The sequence below is a fragment of the Lethenteron reissneri genome, unplaced genomic scaffold (assembly GCF_015708825.2).
Source record: "Lethenteron reissneri isolate LAM-NWPU_2019-01 unplaced genomic scaffold, ASM1570882v1 scaffold_96, whole genome shotgun sequence".
Taxonomy (NCBI): Eukaryota; Metazoa; Chordata; class Hyperoartia; order Petromyzontiformes; family Petromyzontidae; genus Lethenteron; species Lethenteron reissneri.
Window position 1 is genome coordinate 1 of NW_026892505.1, and position 25,356 is coordinate 25,356.

The window sequence follows — 25,356 nt, forward strand, 5'->3', positions numbered from 1 at the left end:
TTTAGATTAAATTTCCATTGCTCCATCTCTTGAACAGAGACCCCTTGGGTGCGTGAGCTCAGCAACTACAACGTGGACATTATTGTGTGTGTACACAGTGAGTGTGTGTGTACATTGTGTGTGTGTACATTGTGTGTGTACACTGTGTGTGTGTACACTGTGTGTGTGTACACAGTGAGTGTGTGTGTACATTGAGTGTGTACACTGTTTGTAGACACTGTGTGTAGACTGTTTGTAGACACTGTGTATACATTGTGTGTACACAGTGAGTGTGTGTGTACACTGTGTGTGTGTGTACATTGTGTGTGTATACTGTGTGTACACTGTGTGTGTGTGTACACTGTGTGTGTACACTGTGTGTGTGTGTACATTGTGTGTGTACACTGTGCGTGTATACTGTGTGTGTACACAGTGAGTGTGTACACTGTGTGTGTGTGCACACAATATGGTAGCGCATTCTCTATTCATTGTAGAGGTTCAAGGTTCAAATGGGACAGGCACAGCTGGCTACCCCAGTGACATTCACCAAAATATGCGCAGTCTGCTTCACGGCGGATGTAAGACAAGCCACGTGTCACTCACAACGCACAGGTCCTTGCATGTTGGTGTCACGGTCAAAATCGTGCTAAGTCCAGACATTGTCCAGACATTATCTAGGTTATTTAATTTAGTGTGTTCTTTCTCCCTCTCTCCTAATGTTCAAACTTGCTTACTTCACTACGCGTTTTCCGCACTCATTGACATGTTAATGTTTTACGTGTTTTCCGCACTCATTGACATGTTAATTTTTGTCTCTAACCCCTCCCTATCTCTGCCTCCCCTCTGCCTATTTAAGGCCTCACCACAGAGACGATCTCCCTCTCTGTACCTGTGTTACTCTCTCTCTATGTATCTTGGTGATATCTGTCTGCCTCATATGTCTGTCTATAGTTTTTGTGGTTAGAATTTTTGTGTTGCTATTTCATTTATACCTGATGACGATTGCTTGTGTTGCAATCGAAACGTCGTGATTTTTATTTTATTTTACTTTAATTAATTTAAATTTTTTTTACCTACGTGACTTTACCGAAAAAACCTAAGAATATTATCCAGAAAACCCACAAGGGAGATGACGCGTCAATCATCGCCCCCGAACGGACAGACTCTTACGTGCAGGCCGGTGCAGGGCCACCACCTTGTGCCACACAGGGGCAGCTGCCACTTGGGGGCGCCCTTCGATTGTTTGAGACGAGATTCGATACGAAACACCGAGTTGCTGAGGCAATTAAGCAAGCAACTTATGAATGCAAATGTGATGTTCATAACGTGGTGAATCCATGAGAGGTGTTTTGGGTTTGATCGCAAAAAATATATAAATGTGTCGTTAAAATCTGCCACCACCAACTAGTGAGGGTTGTCACGTAAACAGAACGTGACAATTCGTCACTAGCACAGCACTAGTGTATAGTGTAGTGTATAGGGTAGTGTAGTGTGTAGTGGTAGTGTATAGTGTAGTGTAGTGTGTAGTGTATAGTGTAGTGTATAGTGTAGGGTGTAGTGTATAGTGTAGTGTATAGTGTAGTGTAGAGTGTAGTGTATAGTGTAGAGTGTAGTGTGTAGTGTATAGTGTAGTGTATAGTGTAGTGTAGTGTATAGTGTAGTGTATAGTGTAGTGTATAGTGTAGTGTATAGTTGTAGTGTACAGTGTAGTGTGTAGTGTAGTGTATAGTAGTGTATAATGTAGTGTAGTGTATAGTGTAGTGTATAGTGTAGTGTGTAGTGTAGTTATAGTAGTGTATAATTGTAGTGTATAGTGTATAGTGTGTATAATGTAGTGTATAGTGTAGTGTATAGTGTAGTGTATAGTGTAGTGTATAGTGTATAGTAGTGTAGTGTTATAGTGTAGTGTATAGTGTAGTGTAGTGTATAGTGTAGTGTGTAGTGTAGTGTATAGTATAGTGTAGTGTATAGTGTAGTGTATAGTGTAGTGTAGTGTGTAGTGTATAGTGTAGTGTATAGTGTAGTGTATAGTAGTGTATAATGTAGTGTAGTGTGTAGTATATAATAAGTCTTGCCGTTACAGAAGATGCCTTCCCGTTACAGAAGATGTCTTCCCGTTACAGAAGATGTCTTCCCGTTACAGATGTACAGAGGCACAGACACGGAGACAGTTTCAGTTTAAAGTTTAATTTATTTTGAGGTATAACCACGTGACCCATGGGGCAACAAACAAAAACACGAAAAAATAAAATCTTAAAATGACGACGCGCAACAGAAACATCCAGGAGAAAAAACCTTCCCCAAAAAATCAGCGCATATCAAACAATGACAACCATAATACAATTTACATTAAAGTTATGAGACACAAAGACAGACAGACACGCGCAGAGAGAGAGATGGCTTAGCGAAGTGGCTTATCATCTCAGGGACAGACCCAGCAGGCGCCGTGGGTTGACTGCTGTGCCAGGCTAGGTGCAGGAGGAGGTCACGGGACAGACCCAGCAGATGCCGTGCTGTGCCAGGCTAGGTGCAGGAGGAGGTCACGGGACAGACCCAGCAGGTGACACGGGTTGACTGCTGTGCCAGGCTAGGTGCAGGAGGAGGGGGTCATGGGACAGATCCTGTGGGTGCCATGGGTTGACTGCTGTGCCAGGCTAGGTGCAGGAGGAGGGGGTCATGGGACAGATCCTGCAGGTGCCATGGGTTGACTGCTGTGCCAGGCTAGGTGCAGGAAGTCACGGGACAGACCTGCAGGTTGCCGTGGGTTGACTGCTGTGCCAGGCTAGGTGCATGAGGAGGTCACGGAGCAGACCCAGCAGGTGCCATGGGTTGACTGCTGTGCTAAGCTAGGTGCATGGGTCTGTGTGGTGAGTCTATGGATCTCGTGTAGTGAGTCTATGGGTCTCTGTGTAGTGAGGCTATGGATCTCTGTGTGGTGAGTCTATGGGTCTGTGTGAAGTCTTGGTCTCTGTGAGTATATGGGATTCTGTATGAGTCTATGGGTCTCTGTGTGAGTATATGTGACTCTGTATGATGGAGTCTATGAGTCTCTGTGTGGTGATCCTATGAATCTCTGTGACGAGTCTATGGGTCTGTGTAGTGAGTCTATGGGTCTGTGTGGTGAGTCGATGGATCTCTGTATGATGAGTCTATGGGTCTCTGTGTGGTCAGTCTATGGGTCTCTGTGTGAATATATGGGATTGTGTGGTGAGTCTATGGGTCTGTGTGGTGAGTCTATGAGTCTCTGTGTGGTGAGTCTATGGATCTCTGTGTGATGAGTCTGTGGGTCTCTGTGTGGTGAGTCTGTGGGTTTGTGTGGTGAGTCTATGGGTCTCTGTGTAGTGAGTCTATGGGTCTCTGTGTGATGAGTCTATGGGTCTCTGTATGAGTCTGTGGGTCTCTGTGTGATGAGTCTGTGGGTCTCTGTGTGGTGAGTCTGTGGGTCTCTGTGTGATGAGTCTATGGGTCTCTGTGTGGTGAGTCTATGGGTCTCTGTGTAGTGATTCTATGGATCTGTGTGATGAGTCTATGGATCTGTGTGTGATGAGTCTGTGGGTCTCTGTGTGATGAGTCTGTCGGTCTCTATGTGATGAGTCTGTGGGTCTCTGTGTTGATGAGTCTGTGGGTCTGTGTGATGAGTCTATGGGTCTGTGTGATGAGTCTATGGGTCTCTGTGTGGTGAGTCTATGAATCTGTGTGTGATGAGTCTATGGGTCTCTGTGTGATGAGTCTGTGGGTCTCCGTGTGATGAGTCTGTGGGTCTGTGTGGTGAGTCTGTGGGTCTCTGTGTGGTGAGTCTATGGGTCTCTGTGTGATGAGTCTATGGGTCTCTGTATGATGAGTCTGTGGGTCTCTGTGTGGTGAATCTGTGGGTCTCTGTGTGATGAGTCTGTGGGTCTCTGTGTGGTGAGTCTGTGGGTCTCTGTGTAGTGAGTCTATGGGTCTCTGTGTGATGAATCTATGGGTCTCTTGTGTGGTGAGTCTATGGGTCTCTGTGTAGTGATTCTATGGATCTGTGTGATGAGTCTATGGATCTGTGTGTGATGAGTCTGTGGGTCTCTGTGTGATGAGTCTGTCGGTCTCTATGTGATGAGTCTGTGGGTCTCTGTGTGATGAGTCTGTGGGTCTCTATGTGATGAGTCTGTGGGTCTCTGTGTGATGAGTCTATGGGTCTGTGTGATGAGTCTATGGGTCTCTGTGTGGTGAGTCTATGAATCTGTGTGTGATGAGTCTATGGGTCTCTGTGTGATGAGTCTGTGGGTCTCCGTGTGATGAGTCTGTGGGTCTGTGTGGTGAGTCTGTGGGTCTCTGTGTGGTGAGTCTGTGGGTCTCTGTGTGGCGAGTCTGTGGGTCTCTGTGTGGCGAGTATGTGGGTCTCTGTGTAGTGAGTCTATGGGTCTCTGTGTGATGAGTCTATGGGTCTCTGTATGAGTCTGTGGGTCTCTGTGTGATGAGTCTGTGGGTCTCTGTGTGGTGAGTCTGTGGGTCTCTGTGTGATGAATCTATGGGTCTCTTGTGTGGTGAGTCTATGGGTCTCTGTGTAGTGATTCTATGGATCTGTGTGATGAGTCTATGGATCTGTGTGTGATGAGTCTGTGGGTCTCTGTGTGATGAGTCTGTCGGTCTCTATGTGATGAGTCTGTGGGTCTCTGTGTGATGAGTCTGTGGGTCTCTATGTGATGAGTCTGTGGGTCTCTGTGTGATGAGTCTATGGGTCTGTGTGATGAGTCTATGGGTCTCTGTGTGGTGAGTCTATGAATCTGTGTGTGATGAGTCTATGGGTCTCTGTGTGATGAGTCTGTGGGTCTCCGTGTGATGAGTCTGTGGGTCTGTGTGGTGAGTCTGTGGGTCTCTGTGTGGTGAGTCTGTGGGTCTCTGTGTGGCGAGTCTGTGGGTCTCTGTGTGGCGAGTATGTGGGTCTCTGTGTAGTGAGTCTATGGGTCTCTGTGTGATGAGTCTATGGGTCTCTGTATGAGTCTGTGGGTCTCTGTGTGATGAGTCTGTGGGTCTCTGTGTGGTGAGTCTGTGGGTCTCTGTGTAGTGAGTCTGTGGGTCTCTGTGTGATGAATCTATGGGTCTCTTGTGTGGTGAGTCTATGGGTCTGTGTAGTGATTCTATGGATCTGTGTGATGAGTCTATGGATCTGTGTGTGATGAGTCTGTGGGTCTCTGTGTGGTGAGTCTGTGGGTCTCTGTGTGGTGAGTCTATGGGTCTCTGTGTGGTGAGTCTGTGGGTCTCTGTGTGATGAGTCTGTGGGTCTCTATGTGATGAGTCTGTGGGTCTCTGTGTGATGAGTCTGTGGGTCTCTGTGTGATGAGTCTATGGGTCTCTGTGTGATGAGTCTATGGGTCTCTGTGTGGTGAGACTATGAATCTGTGTGTGATGAGTCTATGGGTCTCTGTGTGATGAGTCTGTGGGTCTCTGTGATGAGTCTGTGGGTCTGTGGGTGAGTCTGTGGGTCTCTGTGTGGCGAGTCTGTGGGTCTCTGTGTGATGCGTCTGTGGGTCTCTGGGTGGTGAGTCTGTGGGTCTCTGTGTGATGAGTCTGTGGGTCTTGAACGGATTGTTTTCTCGCTTACCCCTTATGACGTTTCAAAGGTTGCGATTCGCCCAAGATGGCGCTTCACTTCTGCCGGATTTTGAGAGCGGACGGGGCTTGGTCCGAGTCCTTGTTTGTGTAAAGTAGTAACTCGGCAGGAGACGACTTCACGGGTAGCACACTCTTTATTTTCACCAACTTGTAGTTACACGGATGACTAACACCCACTTAGCTACACGGGTGACCAACACCCACTCAGCTACACGGGTGACTAACACCCACTCAGCTACACGGGTGACCAACACCCACTCAGCTACACGGGTGACTAACACCCACTCAGCTACACGGGTGACCAACACCCACTCAGCTGTACTGACACGGGCTCTTACGCCCCGTAGCCTTCCGGGACACACCCAGCCGGGGTGCCCGTCTCGGCTCTGGGTACCACCGTCCCGACCCACACGGGCGTCGGACTACGGTCCCCCCAGTCTCGGCTCCGAGCCACACAGGGCCCCGGTCCCCACAAGGACGGCGGGACTAGGGGTCTCGGGCCCCTACCTCCTCCACCCCGTCTTCAACTGGTTAACACTGACCACGAGTGCTCTCGCGCGTCCCCCTTTATACCCCTCCTGCGGACGTCGCTGAGAGTACCCACTTATCTGACCAATCACTGCGCACTCGCTACGATCCTCTTTTCCCAGCTTGTGTGAGCGCGCCTCACCACCGGCGCGCGCGTCCATGCCACGCCCACACCGCGTGCCCAACCCCGCGCCCCGTGATCCATCACTGCCGGCGCACGTCAATACCACCACTACATTTGCATTCAATAAAAGTCCACAAAGTGGTCGGGAAAACTACGGCGGAGTATCTCTTCGTGTTCGGCGTTGCGTGGCGTTTTTTTACGTTTGAAATGAAGGTTTAGTGCGTGGTGTCCCGTCATGGCACCTTCTTGTCGGTGTCAAAGTGTACATCAGCCGCACCCAGTTTACACAACAAAGGCTCATTCCTAACAGCGTGCTTCAGCCGCACCGAACCTCACAACAATAATATTCAGGGCCTACCTTGGCTCCTCCCACCCTCAACCAGTATATATACAAGTACTGTGTTCTTGGAATTTCTCTCACTTGATACAGCTGTCGTGCTGTGACGGTTCCACCTGAAGACGGAAGCGATTTTAATTTTATTTTACCAATTAAAATTTTTTACCTACCTGGTGACTTTACCGAAAAAACCTAAGAATCTGTAACGACGGCTTGGCGCACTTCTCTTGAGACGGCACTTCACTGCAGACGCGGCGACTTGGCATCGGCCGGAGATCCCCGCCGCGGGAGACTCGCGGCTCCCGTGGCGGGGATCTCCCCCTCGTACGGCAGCACGTGGCCCCCCTCGCCCCCCTTCGCAATCGCGCGACAAATCAAATCCGCCATTTTTTTTGTCGCAAAATATAATTGACGTTTATTGGCGCCCATTTTATTCCCTCACAAAATGTGTGCGCAGTGACGGGGTTTGCCACCTGTCACTGCGCACACTGCTCACCACGCCCCCCGACAGACCTGTTCCTCTTCACCTGAGGACGGCTGCTTGCGTTGTGGCCGAAATTCGTGAGAATTAATTAATGTTTATTTTTATTATTTTATTACTTCCATTCTACGTGACGACTTTACTGAAAGAACCAAGAAAAACCTGTTGACTGTGGGGGTTAACTAGAGGTGCGGGTGCGTCATACAACGGCCGAACCCACAAGGGGCACGTTAACTGGGGCAAGGCTCAAGGTGGGGATTCACTGGGAAGCTCCTGGAACCAGCGAGAGAGTTCCAGAGGTGGGCGTGGCCACGCTGGGCAAATATAAGGGAGAGGCAAGTGGGGGTTTGGGGCTGTCGTGGTGGTCTCGGGTCAAGGCTGTCGTCGCTGTCATCACTGCCGTCTCTTCGTCGTCGTCGTCGTCGCACAGCCAGCCAGCTATAGAGTTGTACGTCGCCGGTGTGGCTGTACGGGTGGCAAAGCTCTACGTGGCCCGGCGTGTATGTTACTCCGTGAGCCTGTCCGGAGCGTGTCGAGAAATCAAGTTAGCCGAGACAACCACGACACCACACGCCGTACAATAACAGCCACGTAGGGCGATACACCCACCTGCACGACAGGCTTTCGTCTGAATTCACATAGCCAGGCCTTGCCAGCACGCCGGCTCTGGCTAAATGTCCTCACGGAATGCTTTTCCCCGGTCGCCCGAGGGGCCGGTTGATTTCAATTTTCGGTTGACTTGGACCCAGCGGCTTGACATTCAACGTCTCCTGCGTCGTCCTCCTTCCCCAGCTCGTGGCTGGGCAGCCTCAGCCGGGCGCGCAGAACCGCGCCGTGCAGCGCCGCCGCCGCCGCCGCACCCTCCTCCAGCTGCGGCTCGCGGTGGGGAGGGAGGGAGGGGAATCCGGTGAGCTGCAAAGCTCTTTGCGGCAGGGCGGCGGTGCGGGTCGTCACAAAGTCACGGCGACAAAACAAAGCGGAGCGATCCGTCCTCCGTGAGGTGTCACGTGCGACCGGGCTGCGGTGCGTGTGTGTGTGTGCATGTGTGTGTGTGGTGCGTGTGTGCGTGTGTGTGTACGTGTGTGTGCGTGTGTGTGTCTATGTGTGCACGTGTGTGCGTGTGTGTCTATGTGTGTGTGTGCGTGTGTGTGTGCGCGTGTGTGTGTCTATATGTGTGTCTATGTGTGTGTGCGTGTGTGCGCGTGTGTGCGTGTGTGTGCGTGTGCGTGTACGTGTGTGCGTGTGTGTGTCCGCGTGTGCGCGTGTGTGCGTGCGTGTGTGCGTGCGTGTGTGTCTATGTGCGTGCGTGTGCGTGTGTGTGTCTATGTGTGTGCGTGTGTGTGTGCGTGTGTGTCTATGTGTGTGCGTGCGTGTGGGGAGCGGTAGTGTAGCGGTTAGCGCTACGCTGCGCTATGAACCTGGAGACCCGGGTTCGATTCCCGCTCACGGCCAACACCAGTGATGATTATCTGAACCGGTCCTGGGCCTCCCCTAGGTCGACTCAGCTTCAAATGAGTACCTGGTGCGGTGTGTAGTAAACATCGCCACTGGGAAAGTGTGTGTGCGCGTGTAGTAGGAGGCACATGTGGTGCATCAGTCAGTCATCTCGGTCAGTCGACCCGTGGCACCTGCTGGGTCTGCCCCGTGACCTCCTGCCAGCGGGCGTTCGATACTTCACGTGGCCTCAAGGTGCACATGGCCTGGCACAAGCGCCGTGGTGACGTCACCGCCACTTAGTGGCGAATGGCGAGGATTGGTATTGGCACCGGGTGAAAGTGTGTGTTTGCGTGTGTGAACATGAGTGTGCAGTCCTGGGCCTCCCCTAGGTCGACTCAGCCTCAAATGAGTACCTGGTGCGGTGTGTCAACATCGCCACTGGGGAGACAAAGGCGGCCGGGCATGGTGCTGGCCACCCACCCCCTCGTTCGTGTGCCGTTCCGGCCTTCATAGGTGCTCGCTAACAGCACTTGCCCCTACAGTCTGTTAAGGCTACACGGGGGTTCTATGTCAACGCCAGCCTCGGGAACGAATTGTGTCCGTGGTGCAACAGAAACATCGAGACGAGGTCGTACCTTCATCCGGATCCGTCCAACTCCAAGCTCCGAGTGCGTGTCCCACGTGACGGAGAAGCAATGGCGGACGTGTCCGTAGCACTTGATGTCCGCCAGCTTGAGGGTCACCGCCGTGGCGTCTGCTGCCACACAAGGAAGCGGCACTCTGCACATCGCCCACAGACCCCCCCACAACCTGCAGCCTGCACCCCCCTCTGTGGGTCTCTGTGGGTCTCTGCGGGTCTCTGTGGGTCTCTGCGGGTCGATGGGACTCTGCGAGTCACCGTTTGTCACTCATTTAGCGTAGGCTACGGGTAGGGAATCAAAACCCGCTTGCGACCTCTGCCGCCGCCGCCACCTGCCTGCGAGTGGCCCCGTCGCGGGGCTCGCGAAGCGCAGGCTCCCGGCGTGGACGTAGACGCGGCAGGGCCCCGCACGCACCTCCGCCGCCCCGCGGCGGCTCCACAGCCGCCCTTCCCACGCGGCCAGCGGCGGCCCGGCCCCGCCGCCCGCCGCCGGCAGGAGGTGAGCCCGCAGGGCCCCCAGCCAGGCCCGTCTCTGGGCCTCGTCGTCGGCGGCCAGGGCGAGGTACCCCGCGTCGGCGAAGACCGCCAGGCCGTACGGGGCCCGCGCGTCCGAGCGCTCCACCGCCGCCCCTAGCCCGCCGAGGGGCAGGACGCGGGGCGGCGGGCGGAGGAGCAGGCGGGCGAGGCGGGCGAGGCGGGCGAGGCGGGCCGGGCAGGTCGGGGTGGGGGAGCGGGAGGAGGCGGGGGGTGGGGGCGCCCCGCCCCCCCAGGCCAGGCAGCTCTCCCGGGGGCTGCGGTAGCACTGGAGGAGGGGGGCTACGGTCCCGTCGCCCCCACGCAGCACGAAGAAGCGGCGGTGGCCACTTGGCCGCTCGGTGAGGAAGCCGCTGAACAGCACGGAGCTCCAGCGGAGCCACGGAGCTCCAGCCGGCGGTGGCGGTGGTGATAGTGGTGGTGATGGTGGTGGTGGTGATGGTGGTGATAGTGGTGATAGTGGTGGTGGTGTTAGTGGTGGTGGTGATAGTGGTGGTGGTGATGGTGGTGATGGTGGCGGTGGTGATAGTGGCGGTGGTGGTGATAGTGGTGATAGTGGTGATAGTGGTGATGGTGTTAGTGGTGGTGGTGACAGTGGTGGTGGTCGTGGTGTTAATGGTGGTAATGGTGACAGTGGTGGTGGTAGTGGTGGTGTGGGCGATGGCGGTGGTGATGGTGGTAGTGGTGGTGATGGCGATAGTGGTCGTGGTCGTGGTGGTGGTAGTGTGGGTGATGGCGGTGGTGATTGTGGTAATGGTGGTGATAGTGTGGTTGATGACAGTGTTGATGGTGATAGTGGTGGTAAAGGTGGTGGTGATGGTGGTGATAGTGTGGGTGATGGCGGTGTTGATGATGGTGATAATGGTGGTGGTGATGGTAGTGTGGGTGATGGTGATTGCAGTGATGGATGTATGTTGCAACCACGTTCGCATTCTATAGTGCCCACCATGACAAGCGGAGGTGCATGGGGTGGTGATGTAGTGACGCTGGTTATTTTGCTCAAGTGGTGATGGTGGTAATGATGATGGTGATGGTGGTGACGGTGGTGTGGTGACGACGGTGTGGTGATGGTGGCCGTTTTGGTATCGGTGTGGTAATGGCGTAGAGAGATCGCGACGGTGCGATGATTGTGAGTGTGCTGATGGTGGTATGGAGATGGTGGCGTGGTGATGGTGACGGTGGCGTGGTGATGGTGATGCGGTAATGGTGATGACGGTGTAATGATGGTGTGGTGATGGTGGTGATGGTGGTGGTGATAGTGGTGATGGTGGTGGAGTGCTGGTAGTAGCGACATTGCGTGAGTGTGTGTGAGTTTACGTGTGTGGGTGGGTATGTGTAAGTGTGTGAGTGTGAGTGCGAGTGTGGGTGGGTGTGAGTGCGTGTGAGTGTGTGCGTGGGTGTGTGTGAGTGTGTGTGAGTTTGCGTGTGTGGGTGGGTATGTGTGAGTGCGTGTGTGTGAGTGTGGGTGGGTGTGTGAGTGCGTGTGAGTGTGTATGCGTGAGTGTGCGTGTGTGAGTGCGTGTGTGAGTGTGTGTGTGGGTGTGTGTGAGTGTGTGTGCGTGTGTGGGTGTGTGTGGGTGCGTGCGTGTGAGTATGTGTGTGTGTGTGTCAGTGTGTGTGTGTCAATGTGTGTGTGTCAACGTGTGTGTGTCAATGTGTTTGTGTCAATGTGTGTGTGTCAGTGTGTGTGTGTCAATGTGTGTGTGTCAATGTGTGTGTGTCAGTGTGCGTGTGTCAATGTGCGTGTGTCAGTGTGTGTGTGTCAGTGTGTGTGTGTCAGTGTGTGTGTGTGTCAGTGTGTGTGTGTCAATGTGTGTGTGTCAGTGTGTGTGTGTCAGTGTGTGTGTGTCAATGTGTGTGTGTCAGTGTGTGTGTGTCAGTGTGTGTGTGTCAGTGTGTGTGTGTCAATGTGTGTGTGTCAGTGTGTGTGTCAATGTGTGTGTGTCAATGTGTGTGTGTCAGTGTGTGTGTTGTTGCCTCTTCCACTACTGAATTGTCCTGCACACCAGACGATGTAGTTAACATCCTGGGGAGAGAGACTCCAAACTCCAAACACAGCAGCAGCAGCAGCGTCGTCAGGGTCGGGATCGAACCACCACCACAACAACAACCACCACCACAACAACCACCACTACCACCACCACAACAAACACCACCACCACTACAACCACCACCACAACCACCACTACAACCACCACCACAACAACCACCACCACTACAACAACCACCACCACTACAACCACCACAACCACCACAACAACCACCACCACTACAACCACCACAACAACCACCACAACAACCACCACTACAACCACCACTACCACAACCACCACAACAACCACCACCACCGCAACCACTACAACAACCACCACTACCACCACCACAACAACCACCACTACCACCACTACCACCACAACAACCACCACTACAACCACCACTACAACCACCACCACCACCACAACAACCATCACTACCACCACCACAACCACCACTACAACCACCACTGCAACCACCACCACAACAACCACCACAACCACAACAACCACCACAACCACGACAACCACCACCACTACAACCACTACAACCACCACTACAACCACCACAACAACCACCACTACAACCACCACTACAACCACCACAACAACCACCACAACCACAACAACCACCACTACAACCACCACTGCAACCACCACCACAACAACCACCACTACAACCACCACAACAACCACCACTACCACCACCACTACAACCACCACTACCACCACAACTACAACAACCACCACAACAACAACCACAACAACAACCACCACAAGAACCACTACAACCACCACCACAACCACCACCACTACAACCACCACCACTACAACCACCACTACAACCACCACTACAACCACCACCACTACAACCACCACAACAACAACCTCCAACCTGGGTGCCGCCATCTTGAACTTGGCGATGGTCTCCGGGTTATGACGTCACCGGGAATCGTTTGTTCGATTCTCATCGATTATAATCGAATCTCATCGATTCTAATCGTTGGTTTGCGCGTCTCTCTCTGCTAATCGATTCCCATCGATTATAATCATCGTTTTGCGTGTCTCCCTCTCTCTGATGATCGATTATCATCGATTACATTATCCGTTCCGATGGCTCCATGTGGCTATGAGATGTTGACCACCTCGCCTGGTCTACAGGAGGCCGTGGGTTCGATCTCTCTCTCATCATCACGGTGGCTATGAGATGTTGACCACCTCGCCTGGTCTACAGGAGGTCGTGGGTTCGATCTCCCATCATCATCACGGTGGCTATGAGATGTTGACTACCTCGCCTGGTCTACAGGAGGTCGTGGGTTCGATCTCTCTCTCATCATCACGGTGGCTATGAGATGTTGACCACCTCGCCTGGTCTACAGGAGGTCGTGGGTTCGATCTCTCTCTCATCATCACGGTGGCTATGAGATGTTGACCACCTCGCCTGGTCTACAGGAGGTCGTGGGTTCGATCTCCCATCATCATCACGGTGGCTATGAGATGTTGACTACCTCGCCTGGTCTACAGGAGGTCGTGGGTTCGATCTCTCTCTCATCATCATCACGGTGGCTATGAGATGTTGACCACCTCGCCTGGTCTACAGGAGGTCGTGGGTTCGATCTCTCTCATCATCATCACGGTGGCTATGAGATGTTGACCACCTCGCCTGGTCTACAGGAGGTCGTGGGTTCGATCTCCCATCATCATCACGGTGGCTATGAGATGTTGACCACCTCGCCTGGTCTACAGGAGGTCGTGGGTTCGATCTCTCATCATCATCACGGTGGCTATGAGATGTTGACCACCTCGCCTGGTCTACAGGAGGTCGTGGGTTCGATCTCTCATCATCATCACGGTGGCTATGAGATGTTGACCACCTCGCCTGGTCTACAGGAGGTCGTGGGTTCGATCTCTCATCATCATCACGGTGGCTATGAGATGTTGACCACCTCGCCTGGTCTACAGGAGGTCGTGGGTTCGATCTCTCTCATCATCACGGTGGCTATGAGATGTTGACTACCTCGCCTGGTCTACAGGAGGTCGTGGGTTCGATCTCTCTCATCATCATCATCACGGTGGTGAGTGATGGTGGTGAGTGATGGTGGTGAGGGTGGTGGTGGTGAGTGATGGTGGTGAGGGTGGTGGTGGTGAGTGATGGTGGTGAGTGATGGTGGTGGTGGTGAGGCCACCTCCATCACTACCATCACCACCACCTCCACTATTACCACCACCACTGTAACGTCCACCAACACCACGACCTCTACTTCCAACATCACCACCTCCATCATCACCACCATCAACACCACCATCACCACCACCATCACCACCTCCATCATCACCACCATCACCACCACCATCACCACCACCATCATCACCACCATCACCACCACCATCACCACCACCATCACCACCACCATCATCACCATCATCACCACCATCACCACCATCATCACCATGATCACCACCACCATCACCACCACCATCACCACCACCATCATCACCACCATCACCACCACCATCACCACCACCATCACCACCACCATCATCACCATGATCACCACCACCATCACCACTGCAACTCAGTTTGTACAAACTGAAATGTCGTGATTTTTATTTTATTTTACTTTTATTAATTTAAAATTTTTACCTACGTGGCTTTACCGAAAGAAAAACAACCTAAGAGTATGTGTGTGTGTGTGTGATATCAGCAAATTCCATTGGCCAACATCTAATTTGTTTTATTTGAAGGCCACAACATTGTTGACGAACGTGCTGAGTGTTTTGTCTTCATGAGACGCATTGTTGTGTGTGACCACCGCGTGTGCGCACAATGCACGAGCTGGCAGCATGAGCGCTCGGCGTGGAGCGGTGGCGCAGTTGTTAGCGCACACCATCAGAGTGTTTATACTGGAGGAATCCGATGAGCGATAAAGCTCTTTTAGACAGATGTCAAGTCGGGGCAGGTCAGAACGTGCCAACAACAAACGACACAGAGACACAATAGGAGTCCTAAGTAGAGGAAAGGTAATCGAATCACTTACAAAATGTACACAAACTAAACTTAACTATTTTTAGTTTAGTTTACAGCACTCCGCTGCAAATCCAGCAACTTGAGTTTCAATTCCCGGCCACTGCTGACATCAGCGGTGAGTCACATCTGAACCACATCGTGGTTGCCTTTCACCGCATCCCTGCGGTGACCAGCGTGGTGAAGTATGGTCAAACAGTGCCCACGGCGAGGGGGAGGCATTCATCCAGCAGCAGGGCATGGACACAGCGCTCCTCCGTACGTTGTGTGTCTATAGTTATACGAATCAGAATATTTATTTTAAATTTGAGAAATCCGATGAGCTTCGAAGCTCTATTTTTTTCTGAAGTTCAGAAGTTTCACTGGACGAAGAAAGCCCGGACCAGCTGACAAGCCCTCCTTTTCAAGGGCGACACGGCCGGCAGACAACATCAAAGCACTCCACAATTACAGATTATTATTATTTTAAAAAAATGTTTTATTAGAAAAGTGCTCCTGTTATACACTTTGACACGGGGGGCGGTGGGGGGAAATATCCTTTATCCGCTGGGAAATCAAAAAAAATAAGCCACGGAAATTCACGGCAACACAAAAAAATAAAAGGCAGAATCGGAGCGGCTGCGGTTGGGAGATGTTGGTGTGGACCCAGCGCCCTCGGAGGATCAGAGGGATGTGCGAGTAACGAAGCAAAAAACAAGTCTCCGCGGGAGAGAGGCAGTTCTGTTGCCTAACTCCGTCGCGTACTTGCGGATTCTGTGGCGTACAAACGCGCTCGATCTGGGGATTTACCCCCCTCCCCCACCCCTTGCAGATGACAATGGGATCTCGGCTGGTTAACAAAACTAACAAAAAAACGCCAATACACGTGGCCGTGGACTCAATTCAATTAGTTTGTACCGAATTACTTCAAACTGCGCTTCCTGTAACATTGTGCACGAGCGGAATTGTCTTTAGTGAACACAACACGCCGTGTTCATTACCACGACGACGGGCACGCACCACGAACGAAGCCATTACAAAACTACGACAATAAAACAAAAACCCTGTGCTCTATGGCTCCGATTCGGCATCTCAGAAATCAAATAATTACACTGGTCAACAAAAAACAACATGTTTTTCTGGCCTGGACTTTTGCAGCTGTTCTAGACTAATTTCAGGGTGCTGATTCCAAATCTGATCTCAGATTTGCTTTATAACATCTCATTTTTATGCTATCGGCATACCCCATTTTCATTGATTTTACTCGAAATTAACTCTGTCACTTATGATTGCAAGTGGTTGCGAGTCAGTGACTGCTTTAGTGTTAAAATATGGTGCTGTATGTTTAGGATAGTGTGTTTAGAATATCATTTTATGTAGATATCCACATTTATTTAATATTTTTCTTCCGCAGTTTTTATTGAAAATGCAATATTTGATATTTCAAAAACCTGATGTGATAGACAAAAACTGATGCCAGATTTGGAATCAGCACCATGAAATTAGTATAGAACAGCTGCAAAAGTCCAAATTACATTAAAACCCTTGGAATACCTCGTGCCAGACAAAGTGTGTTGACCAGCGTGATCGCAGTTGGTATTTGTCGCCACCGCTCTCATTGCGCGAGTCTGACACGTGCACGCGGGTTTAGTCAGCGGTGGTTTCGCTGTTTGGGGCGATGCTGCTGTGTGGTTTTTACTTATCGTGTGATTGTTAACGTTGCCAGTACAGCACGATGTTGTTTAAACGGAGGACCCGGGAGAAACATCCACGCGACCACGGGGAGAAGGAGAGGCACGCGAACTGCAAATACGCAGCAGCAGGCGTCAGGGTCGGGATCGAACCCACGGCCTCCTGCACACGTGGCGAGGGAGTTAACATCTCATAGCCACTGCTGGATCAGTGGCGAGGTAACCTCCCACAACCCCCTCCCACTACACGCCACCCCCACCCTTCTAATCAACTGAAATTGTGCCGCTTGTTTGGCGCTGAGGATTTGCTGCAACCTTTTGATGGCTGGAAGGTCAATGATCAACCAAACCGATTTCCCCGTCCTATAAACTTGCAACGGCGTTCTGGCCGAGTGCACCGGTGGGAGGGGAGGGGAGGAGAGGGGGGTTAATGACTCAAGCCCCCGGGACCGATGGGAGCCTGGGTTCGAATCTGAGTATCAGCCACCCGTGAGTAAAGCAAGTTCTCAGGTGTAAGAGGGTTTATAACCTCAACCCAGTCACCAATGATTGTCTAACATGAATACATAAATACAGGGTGAACGTTTTAGCACCCGCGGTAAACAGTGCCTGGACCAAAATCGATACTCAGGGAGAACACTCAAATTCCACATCACAGCTGTATCTGCAATCCACTTGTTGCACTGCCTTAGGTAGCCGGTGTGTCGTACACGTGCAATAACAACGCTGAGTCCAACTGCTCTATCTCACGAGGGTGCTCGCCGCTTCATCGGCTTCTTTTTTTAAATCCTTTATATTAAGTTCACTTGCTTGCTTACGACCGTGCAAATCTGTCGGTCGTTTTTTACCCCACTTCCCGTGATCCAATCGAGCTGACATTTTGCACACAGACTCGTTGTGCGTGACAATTAATTTTCGTGAAATTTTTTTTCCAAAATTTTACACTGTTTAGGGAAAACAAATTAAATATTTAATTACCAATTGCTTAATGGTGGCAGACAATCATCTGACCCATAGGTGGCAGCCATCTCAAGCCAGAGGACGAGAGGACTCTAGCCGCCACGCATATAAAGGATTTATAGTGAAAAACTTTGTTTTTACGGGTTATACTTATTTCATCTTAAGATTTGTTTAAGACAATTAAATGTGGGCGTCCGTCATACAAGCGGGAGAAAAGTGGAGCACCCGAAGTAAAACCCACGCTCCTTAATGGTAGCGACAGCCCCTGCCCCCCCCCCCCCCCCCCGTCCGTTACAGACGGTAACAGACGGAGGTCAGTCCATTGGCTGTACCGCCTTTCTCACGACGAGCCAAGGAAGCGCGACTTCCTCCTCCTCGACGCCCGCGTCGAAGGGAGATTCGCAGCGTTTGCTCAGTGACCCACCAACCCTCGCCGCTTGCCTGCCGCAGCGCTCGCTAAACAGGCAGCAGCAGCGTGGCCACCAACGCCACTTGCCGGGCTTTGATCACAGCATGGGACACCGGCCACAAACGCGAATTTTCGCTCGACCTTTTTAGATATGTCGATGGAAGTGTGTGTTATTATTCTTTTTGTGTTGTTGTTGTCGCCCATTTGTTCGCGGACTTTGATGGCTGACGGTCAAGAATCGTGACAGAAGGGAGCAAGCGGCACGTGGCCACGGCAATCTGGTGAGTAGGTGAGCGAGTGAGTAGATGAGTAGGTGAGCGAGTAGATGAGTGAATAGGTGAGTGAGTAGGTGAGTGAATAGGTGAGTGGGTTGGTGAGTGAATAGGTTAGTGAGTAGGTGAGTGATTGAGTAGGTGAGTGGGCTAGTAGGATAGTGAGTGGGTGAGTGAGTAGGTGAGCGAGTAGGTGAGTGGGTGAGTAGTTGAGTGATAGGTGAGTGAGTAGGTGAGTGAGTGGGTAAGTAGGTGAGTGGGTGAGTAGGTAGGTGAGTAGGTGAGTGAGCGAGTGGGTGAGTATGTGAGTGACTGAGTGGGTGAGTAGGTAGGTGAGTAGGTGACTGAGTGGGTGAGTGAGTGAGCAAGTGGGTGAGTGAGCGAGTGGGTATGTGAGTGACTGAGTGGGTGAGTAGGTGAGTGAGCGAGTGGGGGAGTAGGTGAGCGAGTGGGTGAGTATGTGAGTGAGTGACTGAGTAGGTGAGTATGTGAGTGAGTGACTGAGTGGGTGAGTAGGTGAGTGAGTGGGTGAGTAGGTGAGTGAGTGGGTGAGTAGGTGAGCGAGTGGGTGAGTATGTGAGTGAGTGAGTAGGTGAGTATGTGAGTGAGTGACTGAGTGGGTGAGTAGGTGAGTGAGTGGGTGAGTAGGTGAGTGAGTGGGTGAGTAGGTTAGCGAGTGGGTGAGTATGTGAGTGAGTGACTGAGTGGGTGCTGCTGCCGCTTTCACTGCCTCTCCCCCCTCCTGTCCTCTCTCCTTGCCTCTGCCACTCTCCTCCTCGTCTTCTTGGTGTCTTTACGATCACAACGTAACAAAATGCTCGGTGTGTTCGGCAAATTGATTTCGTTCGTGTCGTTTTTTGTCTTTTTTCAATGCTTCGTCTTACATAATTCCTCCTCACTCTACACAACTCCACGTGTCGCTATTTGTTTTTCTTTTTTTCCTCGCCCCCCCCCCCTCTTTTTAGGGCTTCCGCTCATTATATTAATGAACTTTTTAGTGTTTCACAGAAGGAATAAACATTTTCATTTACTTCAACGTCTTGTTGTTGTTGTTGTGTTCACGGCGTGCTGCCCAGTCGCGTGGGCTGTTGCTGCTTCTTGTGCAGCTGCTGCTTCTGCTGCTGCTGCTTCTTGTGGAGCTGCTGCAGCTGCTTGTGCAGCTGCTGCAGCTGCTTCTGCTGCTGCTTCTTGTGCAGCTGCTGCTTCTTGTGCAGCAGCTGCGGCTGTGCGCAGTAGCGCTCCAGCACGAGCAGCGAGCAGGCGCGCAGGCAGCACGCTTCTGTGATGCCGCCTAGCTGCTGCCGCTGCCGCCGCTGCGCGCCAGCTGGTGGCGCCGCGTAGAAGCCTCGCCCGTTGCATACAAACGCCAAGACGTCGACCAGCTGGCTCCCGCACAGAGTCAAGGCCGCGCTTTGGTGGTGGAGTAGTACGCACAGCGCCAGCGGCGCCAGCAGCCACAGCCGCTGGGGACGCGGGTGGCGGGAGGCCATGACTCTGTGCGGCAGGAGGCCCATGCTGCTGCTGCTGCTGCTGCCGCCCCCGTGGGTTGTTGTTGTCGCGGTGACGGTGGGAACTGCGAAGCGCGCGCGTCGCTCTCTCGGGGGGGGAGAGTGGGGGGAGTGGTGGGGGGAGAGTGGGGGGGGGGGGGAGAGTGGGGGTAAGTGGTGGGGGGAGAGTGGGGGGAGTGGTGGGGGGAGAGTGGGGGGAGTGGTGGGGGGAGAGTGGGGGGAGTGGGTGGGGGGAGAGTGGGGGGAGTTGTGGGGGAGAGTGGGGGGGGGAGAGTGGGGGGAAGTGGTGGGGGAGAGGTGGGGGAGTGGTGGGGGGGAGAGTGGGGGGGGGAGAGTGGGGGAAGTGGTGGGGGGAGAGTGGGGGGAGTGGTGGGGGGAGAGTGGGGGGGGGGAGAGTGGTGGGGAGTGGTGGGGGGGAGAGTGGGGGGAGTGGTGGGGGGAGAGTGGGGGGGGGAGAGTAAGGGGGGGGGAGTGGTGGGGGAGAGTGGGGGAGTGGTGGGGGGAGATTGAAGGGGGGGGAGAGTGGGGGGGGGAGAGTTGGGGGGGAGGAGGTGGGGGGAAGTGGTGGGGGGAGAGGTGGGGTGGGATAGTGGGGGAAGCTTGTGGGGGGAGAGTGGGGGGAGAGTGGGGGAGTGGTGGGGGGAGAGTGGGGGGGGGGGGGGAGAGTGGGGGGAAGTGGTGGGGGGAGAGTGGGGGGAGTGGTGGGGGGAGAGGGGGGGAGAGTAGGGGGGGGGGGGGAGTGGGGAGAGTGGTGGGGGGAGAGTGGGGGGAGGAGTGTGGGGGGGGAGAGTGGGGGGGGGAGAGTGGGGGGGGGAGAGTGGGGGAGTGGGGGGGAGAGTGGGGGGAGTGGTGGGGGGAGAGTGGGGGGGGGGGGGAGAGTGGGGGGAGGGGTGGGGGGAGAGTGGGGGGAGTGGTGGGGGGAGAGTGGGGGGGGGGAGAGTGGGGGGAAGGGTGGGGGGGGAGAGGGGGGGAGTGGTGGGGGAGAGTAGGGGGGGGGGGGGGAGTGGGGGGGGGGGAGTGGAGGTGGTGGGGGGAGAGTGGGGGGAGTGGTGGGGAGGAGAGTGGGGGGGGGAGAGTGGGGAGGGGGAGAGTGGGGGGGTGGGGGGAGAGTGGGGGGAGTGGTGGGGGGGAGAGTGGGGGGGGGGGGGAGAGTGGGGGGAGTGGTGGGGGGAGAGTGGGGGAGTGGTGGGGGGAGAGTGGGGGGGGGGGAGAGTGGGGGGGGGGGGAGAGTGGGGGGGGGGAGAGTGGGGGAGGGAGAGTGGGGGGAGTGGGGGGGAGAGTGGGGGGAGTGGTGGGGGGAGAGTGGGGGGAGTGGTGGGGGGAGAGGTGGGGGGGGGAGAGTGGGGGGAGTGGTGGGGGGAGAGTGGGGGGGGGAGAGTGGGGGGAGTGGTGGGGGGGAGAGTGGGGGGAGTGGTGGGGGGAGAGTGGGGGGGGGGGAGAGTGGGGGGAAGTGGTGGGGGGAGAGTGGGTGGAGTGGTGGGGGAGAGTGGTGGGGGGAGAGTGGGGGGAGTGGTGGGGGGAGAGTGGGGGGGAGTGGTGGGGGGAGAGTGGGGGGGGAGAGAGTGGGGGGAGTGGTGGGGAGCGTGGGGGGGGGAGGTGGTGGGGGGAGAGTGGGGGGGGAGAGTGGGGGGAGTGGGGAGGGTGGGGGGGAGGGGAGGTGGGGGAGAGTGGGGGGGGGGGGGGGACAGTAGGGGGGGGAGAGTGGGGGGAGTGGTGGGGGGAGGGGGAGGGGGGGGGGGGGAGAGTGGGGGAAGTGGGGGGGGAGAGTGGGGGGAGTGGTGGGGGGAGAGTGGGGGGGGGGAGAGGGGGGAAGTGGGGGGGGGGAGAGTGGGGGGAAGTGGTGGGGGGAGAGTGGGGGGGGGGGAGAGTGGGGGGAGTGGTGGGGGGGAGAGTGGGGAGTGGTGGGGGGAGAGTGGGGGGGTGGGGGGAGAGTGGGGGGAGAGTGGGGGGGAAGTGGGGGGGGAGAGTGGGGGGAGTGGTGGGGGGGGAGAGTGGGGGGGGAGGGGGGAGAGTGGGGGGAGTGGTGGGGGGAGAGTGGGGGGAGTGGTGGGGGGAGAGAGTAGGGGGGGGGAGAGTGGGGGGAGTGGTGGGGGGAGAGTGGGGGAGTGGTGGGGGGAGGAGTGGGGGGGGGGAGAGTGGGGGGAAGTGGTGGGGGGGAGAGTGGGGGGAGTGGTGGGGGGAGAGTGGGGGGGGGGGAGAGTGGGGGGAAGTGGGGGGGAGAGAGTGGGGGGAGTGGTGGGGGGAGAGTAGGGGGGGGGAGAGTGGGGGGAGTGGTGGGGGGAGAGTGGGGGGAGTGGTGGGGGGAGAGTGGGGGGGAGAGTGGGGGGGGAAGTGGTGGGGGGAGTGGGGGGGGAGAGTGGGGGGGGGGAGAGTGGGGGGAGAGTGGGGGGAGAGTGGGGGGAGAGTGGGTGAGTGGTGGGGGGAGGGGGGGGAGGGGTGAGTGGAGATTGTGATCTCCCCTGTCTACAGAGTGAGTGGAGTTGTGATCTCCCCTGTCCTACAGAGTGAGTGAGTGGAGTTTGTATGATCTCCCCCTGTCTGAGAGAGTGAGTGAGTGGAGTTTGTATGATCTCCCCCTGTTCTACAGAGTGAGTGAGTGGAGTTGTATGATCTCCCCTGTTCTGCAGAGTGAGTGAGTGAGTGGAGTTTGTGTGATCTCCCCCTGTCTACAGAGTGAGTGAGTGGAGTTTGTATGATCTCCCCCTGTTCTACAGAGTGAGTGAGTGAGGAGTTTGTATGATCTCCCCTGTCTACGAGAGTGAGTGAGTGGAGTTTGTATGATCTCCCCCTGTTCTGCAGAGTGAGTGAGTGGAGTTTGTATGATCTCCCCCTGTTCTACAGAGTGAGTGAGTGAGTGTAGTTTGTATGATCTCCCCTGTTACAGAGTGAGTGAGGAGTTTGTATGATCTCCCCCTGTTCTGCAGAGAGTGAGTGAGTGGAGTTTGTATGATCTCCCCCTGTTCTACAGAGTGAGTGAGTGGAGTTTGTATGATCTCCCCTTCTGCAGAGTGAGTGAGTGGAGTTTGTATGATCTCCCCTGTCTACAGTGAGTGAGTGAGTTTGTATGATCTCCCCTGTTCTGCAGAGTGAGTGAGTGGAGTTTGTATGATCTCCCCCTGTTCTACAGAGTGAGTGAGTGGAGTTTGTATGATCTCCCCCTGTTCTGCAGAGTGAGTGAGTGGAGTTTGTATGATCTCCCCCTGTTCTGCAGAGTGAGTGAGTGGAGTTTGTATGATCTCCCCTGTTCTACAGAGTGAGTGAGTGGAGTTTGTATGATCTCCCCTGTTCTGCAGAGTGAGTGAGTGGAGTTTGTATGATCTCCCCTTCTACAGAGTGAGTGAGTGGAGTTTGTATGATCTCCCCCTGTTCTGCAGAGTGAGTGAGTGAGTTTGTATGATCTCCCCCTGTTCTGCAGAGTGAGTGAGTGGAGTGTGTGTTGTGTGATCTCCCTGTCCTACAGAGTGAGTGGTAGTTGTATGATCTCCCCTGTTCTGCAGAGTGAGTGAGTGTAGTTTGTATGATCTCCCCTGTTCTACAGAGTGAGTGAGTGGAGTTTGTATGATCTCCCCCTGTTCTGCAGAGTGAGTGAGTGGAGTTTGTATGATCTCCCCTGTTCTGCAGAGTGAGTGAGTGGAGTTTGTATGATCTCCCCTGTTCTGCAGAGTGAGTGAGTGGAGTTTGTATGATCTCCCCTTGTTCTACAGAGTTGAGTGAGTGGAGTTTGTATGATCTCCCCTGTTCCTACAGAGTGACGTGAGTGGAGTTTGTATGATCTCCCCCTGTTCTACAGAGTGAGTGAGTGGAGTTTGTATGATCTCCCCCTGTTCTGCAGAGTGATTGAGTGAGTGGAGTTTGTATGATCTCCCCCTGTCCTACAGAGTGAGTGAGTGGAGTTTGTATGATCTCCCCCTGTTCTACAGAGTGAGTGAGTGGAGTTGGTATGATCTCCCCCTGTTCTGCAGAGTGAGTGAGTGAGTGGAGTTTGTATGATCTCCCCCTGTCCTACAGAGTGAGTGGAGTTTGTGTGATCTACCCCTGTTCTACAGAGTGAGTGAGTGTAGTTTGTATGATCTACCCCTGTTCTACAGAGTGAGTGAGTGGAGTTTGTATGATCTCCCCCTGTGAGCCGAAACACACTCACAGGCAAAAAGAGTCACAGACATACACAGAAACCCACAGACACCCACACACACACAGAGACACACACACAGAGACACAGAGAGAGAGAGAGAGACAGACACAGAGAGACACACACACACACAGACACACACAGAGAGACACACACAGAGACACACACACACAGAGACATGGTCTCCAGAGGAGCTCACCGATCGGACTTTGCCCAGATATTTCAAGGATTTGTGAGCTCCTCACACAATCCAACCTGGTTAAACCCAGGATGGATCGTAGGCAGGCCAGCCTAAATGTTTCCAACCGGAGAGACACACACACACAGAGACACACACACACAGACACAAACACAAAGACACACACACAGAGAGAGGCACACACAGAGACACACACAGATACACACAGAGACACACACACAGAGAGACACACATACACAGAGACACACACAGACACACACAGAGACACACACACACAGAGACACAGAGACACACACAGAGACACACACACACAGAAACACACACACACAGAGACACACACAGATACACACAGAGACACACAGAGAGAGACACACACACAGAGACACAGAGACACACACACACATATACAGAGAGACACACACACATACACAGAGAGACACACACACAGAGACACACACACACACACAGAGAAACACACACAGAGACGTAGGCATATGCACAATCTCGTGACACTCACTCTCCCTCAAGGGCACGACCTCAAGCGCGACCCAGGGTGAGGACAGCGGTGGTGAGGACGAGACGGAGAATCTCACGCGGAGGAGATAGCGGCCACCGGCATCGTCCAGCGCTGAAGAGACGTCGCAGCACGTGTCTTTGGTGGCAGCACAGACGGTCTGCCAGAGGGCGCGTCTGAAGCTGCGCAGACAGAGACACAGGGAGCAGTGGTGAGGGTGGTGAGGAGAGAGTGGGTGAGTGGGTTGGTGGGTGGGTGGGTTGGTGAGTGAGTGAGTGGGTTGGTGGGTGAGTGGGTTGGTGGGTGAGTGAGTGGGTTGGTGAGTGAGTGAATTAATGAGTGAGTGGCTGAGTGAGTGGCTGAGTGAGTGAGTGGCTGAGTGAGTGAGTGGGTTGGTAGGTGAGTGGGTTGGTGGGTGAGTGAGTGGCTGAGTGAGTGAGTTGGTGAGTGAGTGGGTTGGTGAGTGTGGTGAGTGGGTTAGTGGGTGGGTGAGTGGGTTGGTGAGTAAGTGGGTCGGTGAGTGAGTGGGTGAGTGAGTGGGTGAGTGGGTGAGTGGGTTGGTGGGTGAGTGGGTTCGTGAGTGGGTTGACGAGTGAGTGAATTAATGGGTGAGTGCCTGAGTGAGTGGCTGAGTGAGTGAGTGGCTGAGTGAGTGGGTTGGCGGGTGAGTGAGTGGGTTAGTTGGTGAGTGGGTTGGTGAGTGAGTGGGTTGGTTGGTGAGCGAGTGGGTAGGTGAGTGAGTGACTTAATGGGTCAGTGGCTGAGAGAGTGAGTGAGCATCTCACAGTTTGCTCTGAACTCTGTAGGTGACATTCAGGAACGTTGAGTTGGTGGTGGTGGTGGAGTTGATGCTTGAAGGGTCAACAGGTGGGGGTCTCTCTCCTCCACCCCCCACAGGAGCCACTTCAACGGGGTCCCAGCAAAGCGTCGCCAGGAGGTCTTGAGACTCCAAACGCACATTCAGTAGATACGGCGCAACTGGGCAGAT

The 25,356-nt window shown here is 54.1% G+C and overlaps 1 protein-coding gene across 2 annotated transcripts; it reads right to left on the reverse strand.

Annotated features, from left to right (window-relative positions):
• Positions 1-7,189: 7,189 nt before the first annotated feature.
• LOC133340217 (proline-rich protein 36-like) lies at positions 7,190-11,345 on the reverse strand. 2 transcript variants are annotated; one of them, XR_009754857.1, is made up of 4 exons: positions 9,452-11,345; positions 9,111-9,229; positions 7,648-7,908; positions 7,190-7,556 (listed from the first exon to the last, which is right to left on the reverse strand). XR_009754857.1 is itself a non-coding variant. In XM_061548244.1 (3 exons), exons 1-3 carry the CDS (start codon positions 10,941-10,943, stop codon positions 7,762-7,764), a joined length of 1,758 nt encoding a protein of 585 aa, XP_061404228.1. In that variant the 5' UTR covers positions 10,944-11,345; the 3' UTR covers positions 7,190-7,761. The 2 variants fall into 2 exon arrangements, 1 of the variants encoding a protein (XP_061404228.1); XM_061548244.1 differs by having other exon boundaries at positions 7,190-7,908.
• Positions 11,346-25,356: the final 14,011 nt, after the last annotated feature.

What these genes read in the sequence shown, in the direction of transcription:
- LOC133340217 (XM_061548244.1), bottom strand. Translation starts at nt 10,943, where the DNA reads ATGTCGCTACTACCAGCACTCCACCACCATCACCACTATCACCACCAC. An exon ending in CGCGACGGGGCCACTCGCAG is followed by an intron (nt 9,230 to 9,451) that starts GCAGGTGGCGGC and finishes GTGTGGCAGCAG; the next exon opens with ACGCCACGGCGGTGACCCTC. An exon ending in TTGGACGGATCCGGATGAAG is followed by an intron (nt 7,909 to 9,110) that starts GTACGACCTCGT and finishes CGCGAGCCGCAG; the next exon opens with CTGGAGGAGGGTGCGGCGGC.